The 6428-nt window shown below is 38.1% G+C and overlaps 1 protein-coding gene across 1 annotated transcript; it reads left to right on the top strand.

Moving 5' to 3' along the window:
* The first annotated feature begins 1425 nt into the window (after positions 1-1425).
* On the top strand, positions 1426-5956 carry LOC9267608 (uncharacterized). The gene is made up of 5 exons (XM_015777295.2): positions 1426-1652; positions 2627-2762; positions 4624-4761; positions 5021-5148; positions 5583-5956. The coding sequence occupies exons 1-5, from the start codon at positions 1564-1566 to the stop codon at positions 5743-5745; spliced, it is 654 nt and encodes a 217-aa protein (XP_015632781.1). The 5' UTR covers positions 1426-1563; the 3' UTR covers positions 5746-5956.
* Positions 5957-6428: the final 472 nt, after the last annotated feature.

The following is a 6428-nucleotide window of genomic DNA, read 5'->3' as shown; positions in this document are numbered from 1 at the left end:
CAAAACAATGCGAATTATTAGCACATGACTAATTAAGTTTAACTTAAAAAATTAGAAATTAAATTAATTAATATGTTTTTCTCTAGCAATTTTTCAATTTTTATAGAGAAATGTAGTATCGTTTAACAGTTTGGAAAGCGTGGTAGAGAACGAGAGAGTAAAAGCTAAAAAAAATAGAGAAACAAATTCTTAAAGCAAGTTTAATAGTATGCTATAAACTTATATATGGAGGAGAGGAAAAAAAAGAGAAAAGTATTAGCTATCATGTAAGAGCCCGCTCTTTACATGGTTAATATAATGTACTAGCTATCATGTGAAGAAGCGATAGAAAAAGAAAATTAAAGATAACCTTATAACTCATATATTTATATAATTTAGTTTTAATATTAAACTTATATCTAGTTGATTCTAAACTACTCCTTTCGTTTCATGTTATAAGTTGTTTGATTTTCTTCCTAGTAAAAAATTATCAAGTTTGATCAAATTAGTTTCAAACTTTATCAAACTTAAAATTGAATATATTTCGATAATATATTTGTTTTGTGTTAAAAGTATTATTATGAGTTGGTTTGGTTTGTGGCCTAAATAGGCCTTACCAAATTTTTGTCAGTGCCAAATTTTGGTAAGTTTTGGCATGACTAATTTTGGTAAGGCAAAGTTGTGTTTGGATTGAAGTCAAAATAGCCTAAATTCACTATTGAAATGGCCTATTTTCTTAGGCATGCCAAAATTTGGCTTCAAACTAAATAGACACTAAACACTATTGAAATTGCCAAATATTGGTAAGCCTAATTTAGGCCTAAAACCAAACCAGTCCTATATTTTCTATAAATTTTATAAAATTTAAAAGAAGTTTAATTAAAAAAAGTTAAAACAACTTGTATTATGAAATGAAGGAAATACTACTACCTCCGTTTTAGTTTACAAGACGTTTTGATTTTGATCAAAGTCAAACTATAATATTTATAATACCAAATTAGTTTCATTAAATCAATAATTAAATATATTTTTATAATAAATTTGTTTTGGGTTGAAAATATTTTTTTTCTATAAATTTAGTTAAACTTGAAGCAGTTTAATTTTTGATCAAAATTAAAACGTCGTACAACTGAAACAGATAGCGTGTCTTAACAGTTTGACGAGAATGGTTGATATGCCCTGAAATGGTCCTCCAAGTGAGTGACAGTAATTCCACGCTCGCACGCACGCATGGGCGGTGGTGCTGGTGGTGTGTATTCACTGTTTAGGCCTCAGACCGACCATCCGAAATCCCCGATTGTAATTAAAGCATGCCACGCTAGCACCTCCATATGATCCATCTACCCCCCTTCATAAATTCTCTCCCCTCTTCTCCTCTCCTCTCTCGCCTTCCCTTCGCCTCGTCTTCTCCTCCACCTCCACCAAACTCCTCCCCCCCCCCCCCCCAACCAATCTTCCTCGAATCCTCCGGCTGCGCCACCACCCACCCCGCGCGCGTCGTCGTCGTCTTCGTCGTCTCCGCCGCCGGCTGCTCGATTGGCGCCGGCCAAGGAAGCGGCGAGGCGGATTCACTGCGAAGGCGATATGGCGGCAGCAGCAACGGCGGCCGACGCCGGCTCCGATCCCTCCGCGGCCCTCGCCGCCGCCGCCGCCACATCCACCTGCGCCCACTGGTTCGTGCGGCGCGATCCCCCCCCCCCCCCGCGCCCCACCTCCCTCTCTCGGCTCGGTTTGTTTGTTTGTTTGTTTGTTTGTTGCTTTTCCCTGTCATGTGGCGTGTGCGTATCGGTGGAGGGGGGGAGGTGAGGCTGCTGCTCTGATTCGTTGTTTGATCTCGTGTGGGAGTGGATCTGAGCTGAGGATGAGGATCCGATCGATTCGATGAGCGTTTGCGCTATCGGAATAGAATAGAGGCTTCTCCATCGTTGCAATGTAATGGATCGAAGTTCATCAGACAATTATAGTATCGTGTTCCTAAAAAAAATTGAGGAATAATCTATTCATTGGTCTACGAAACAAAGTACATAGGCTGTAATTACGAGTGAGTGTTTTTTTTTCATAAAGAGCAAAATTTATTGTTGCTGGGACTTTTATCTGGAATTGTTAGCACTCAGCAGAAGCAACTGCATACCCTTACAATTGAACTAAGGTAGCACTGATTCCGTTAGAAACCACCAATTTGGTTTGAGGAGAACGGAGCTCATTTTATGCTTGGTTAATGCGCTTACGGGAACTGGGGATAGTGCTTGCACTGGGTTTGCAGACCATTGTTTCATCAAACTAACCCAGTGCTATTTGCAGAAACCAAATGGATAATAATGGATCATCGTTTGGCATATTTAGTACCAGAGCACTTCCGATGCATTTCTTCGTATTAATGCGATATACAGTTTGCTTGCTTTTACACTTTCTGGGTTTGTTTCTAATCTCATAAAAAAATATGCATGATATTAGTTGGAGTGCTATGGGATCAGCAGCTTTTAGTTTCAGAATTTTTCTACCTGCTACCCTTAGTCAAGGCTAGCTCAACACAATTTATGATATGTGGTGCGGTGCTGATTTCATGAGCATCATGCCCATTCTTCATTTGCCATGTTGGATGGTAGATACAAATTTTAGTTTTGTTTACGTGTTCTTTCTTTTTCAGCCAGCGAGAAATTCCATCGTCAAACATTGACTTACATTCGGCACACTGCGCACGTAACCTTCAAAAGTGTGAACACTGTGGAGAAATGGTGGCCAGAAAGCTTATGGACGAGCACTACAATGAAAGCCATGCTCCAGTATGTTCAAAACCTCATCATAAATCTTGAGTTTTGGGCTTTCAAAACATTATACCATACTTGTGATTTGCTTGGGATGCTTCCATTTCAGTGCTATCTGTTTATTTATCTTAGGACTCAGTTGAGCAATATGTTGGCACTTGACAGTTGACTGCACCAATTAGGACTTTCTTTTGTGGTACTCTTAGAAAGTTGTATTACTTGATGCAATTCGAGGGATGTGATTAAACCTTTTTTTAGTTTAAAAGGGGAATATAGCCTATTTCTCTGTTACATAATCAAAACTGAAATAGGTTTTGACAGTGGCCCATGTTCTGGATTCCCTTTCTGAAAAAGAAAAACAGAGAGAGAAGATCCCTGCACATCTGGCATCTCCTCTGTAACTCTGTTAGTGGGACCTGCAGTTGTCATTAACTCCTGAAAAATACGGCTTCCACTATCTCATGGCACAATTCTCCATGAATGAACGTGCAAAATTTAATGTATACATAGTTACATACCAAATTGCTTACCATTGGTCATTGGCGTGAAAACTTAGTTACTAGCCAAATGCCTGTGCGCTGCAAAGGTAACAATCTCCCAACCAACATAAAAGAACTAATTTCAAAGTGCACTGTAATTTTCTAATATTTAATTATAATCAAGAGAGTATTTCTATAGTAGAGTAACCCTGGAGTTTTTTTGTAGTTGTGCATCTACAACTCCAGTTACATGTTGGAGTTTCATAGTAACTTCTGGGTACTCTCTACATGTTGGATCAAAGGGTGGTTCTGTTATTCCATCTCATATTTTCCAGCTACATGGTAGCTTCGAGCTTCATAGGTAGAAGAGGTGGATAGATGGAGTAGTTTTTGGTAATGTGTAGACTCGGATTCACCGTCACCACTACACTCTTTTAAAGTAGTAAAGATGAACATGAGATTGCCTGCGCTATTGAATATATCACTGCCATAGTTGGATGATGAGATCTCCAACCTATAATTTAATTGATCATTTTAGGTACATATTTACTCTTCACAATAAGCTTTAATATTCTTAAACTCTTTCCGTAGAGGGGTTACTGGTTTTTGAAGCAAGCAAAGCATGCAGCAATAATAATAACTAAATGTGTGAGGCTTACAGTTATAAACAAGAACAATTTTCGTTCCATAGCTACCAAAATCATGCCATGAGGCCACATGTTCAATTGCATGAACTGAACTGCATTATGCCTGCGACTTTAGGATCGCTGTGGAACGACACCTGAACTGCACGAATTGGCCAAATCAGTGACCCTATACACCAAGGGGCAGAGAGTAGGGGAAGGGAAGAGGGAGCACGAACTGTAGCTACAGCCGTTGCTTTTTGTGTCAATATGTCTGTCTCCACCATAATTTCTTCACATGTTGCTCGCTGAAGCCACTGTTGTCTCTTTGCTATTTGAAGCCACCACACCAAGGATATGAGGCATCAGCAGCGTTTCCTGGATTGTATCCAGAGTCTCATTACAAAGGAAAAGAAAGGGAAGGGTAGAGCAAGAGGGAAGCACTGTGGCATGCTGGTTGATGGTGGGACAGTGTGGCTTTTTTTGTGGAATAACTAATTGCACACCACAAACCCCATACACCATGGTTGTGGTTGCTATGCTTCATCCAACCATCATCAGCCTGTAAACTTTTTGTTGTACGTACAAATTGGATACACGTTCTGTTATGTTTGCCAAATGCATGATATTTTTGCGTACCAACTGAAACCAGGAACTAATGCCACATTACAATTCCATATACAATAGTAAGAATATTAGAATTTACATGTTCCATGATCTATAGAGCAATTGTATTTTTTCGGCAATGTATGATCACTCTAATCATGTTACATACAGGTAAATTGCACTCTTTGCAAGGAAATTGTAACACGCGAGATCTGGGATCTTCATAAAAGTGAACAGTGCCCACAAAGGATTGTTGCATGTGAATATTGTGAGTTTGAGTTGCCTGCGGTTGAGCTTCATGAACATCAGGTGCTGTTTTGTTGTTTGCCTTGAAACAATCTCTCTCTTTTTTTTTTACTAACAGTATGCCCGTGCCTTCGATTTATAACAAGTAATATACTATAAGATCTAGAGCTAATTGCAAAAATAATTGCCCTTAATTCTGAAAATTATACACAAGACTATATGGCATCAACCAAATACCTTATAATACACACAATATGTAAGGAATACATCTTTTTTTTTAAGTCGTAGATATATGTTTTAATCGTACTAGTTTGAGATGCAGGATGTATGCGGAAACCGAACAGAATTTTGTCAAACATGCAAGAAGTATGTTAGACTACGTGAATGGATTGGGCATGAAATACAGTGTCATGCAAATGCAAATGCAAATGCTTCTGCACAGACATCAAGGTAAAATCTTAGGCGTTTCTCTTAACACATGCTGATTTTTTATCGTTAATGTAACCTTGGTATGATGTAATGTATAATTCTTATCATTTTAATACGAGAGTTGCATACTTCTTTGACTGTTCATTTTCAGTGAAGGTAGATTTTCTCAAGCTAAATTATTGCAATCTATTATATGCAAATTATATACACTTAGCATTTGAGCCTTGATCCCTGCATTCTTTAGTCAATGTAGGTCAGATTCATTCAATAATTCAATTAGATGTTTCCCACTTCTTTCAAGATGATAATGTGTATCAGAGTAATGGAACTGGTGCTTTGTATCCTGATGATTCTTGTTTATACCTTTCATGATTAGCAAGATGTTACTAGCAATTTTACTAGTCCAAATGTGAAGTACTACAAATCTTGTACTGATAAGATGCTTCAAATTTCAGTGCCCGAATCATTCCAGAGAGAGAAGTGCGTCCTCCTCCACCAGTAAGACCGCCACGGCCTATGCATGGTGCACAGCACAAGCGTCTGCTCTTCACAATTGCGGTGACTGGAATCGCAGTTATGATTGGTTCGATACTTTTTCAGAGGGAGGAGAGTTTCTAAGTCCAGTGTCTATGGTCTCTCCCCATCGAGTTGATTCCAACAGCAACAGCATAAAGAGTTACCTTGATGTATAATTTACCCCTCATAATCAGTCTATAAAATCACTTTGTTTGTTTGATAGTACAGTCCCTGGCATGGCTTTGTTAAAAGAATTGAAATAACCATGAAGATGCCCATTATTCTCAGTGGTATATCAAGACCTTTGAAGCAATTTCTATTTTGAGTTCAAAGGGTAATTTAGTTCAGTTGAACTGGCAATTTGTCGCTCCTATGTTGTAGCGGCAGAGGGGTCCTCCATGCTACAGGGCTATTGCTAGTACTTTTCAAAAAAAAAAAACCTTTTAATTTAAACTTTTAAAAATAAAACTTCTGAAACTTAATTTAAAAAGATCTTTTGGTCAAATTGGTGCCACGCCCATGGTTTTTAACGGCATGGCAGCATCCTTTTACCATGGCAAAAGGTTGCCATCTGGATGCAAGTTTTGAGAGAATTTATTTTAAAAAAAGTTTAAAAAATATTGTCATCTCTCTCTACTGTTTGTTCATATCTTCGAAAGATAATAATACTAGCTTGCAAATTAAAATAAAGAAAAACAGTTTGCAAAACATATTATAGCCCCATCGTTTCGCTTCAAGATGATTGTAGGCACTAACATTTATTAATGATAAAAACTAATTTGTGA

This window comes from Oryza sativa, chromosome 3 (assembly GCF_034140825.1).
Source record: "Oryza sativa Japonica Group chromosome 3, ASM3414082v1".
Classification (NCBI taxonomy): Eukaryota; Viridiplantae; Streptophyta; class Magnoliopsida; order Poales; family Poaceae; genus Oryza; species Oryza sativa.
This window is presented reverse-complemented; position numbering and strand designations above follow the sequence as displayed.

Bases quoted from the DNA above. Each gene is read 5' to 3' on its own strand.
- LOC9267608 (XM_015777295.2), top strand. From the start codon at position 1,564: ATGGCGGCAGCAGCAACGGCGGCCGACGCCGGCTCCGATCCCTCCGCG. The intron at 4,762-5,020 runs GTGCTGTTTTGT...TTTGAGATGCAG, and splicing joins TTGAGCTTCATGAACATCAG to GATGTATGCGGAAACCGAAC. The intron at 5,149-5,582 runs GTAAAATCTTAG...TTCAAATTTCAG, and splicing joins GCTTCTGCACAGACATCAAG to TGCCCGAATCATTCCAGAGA.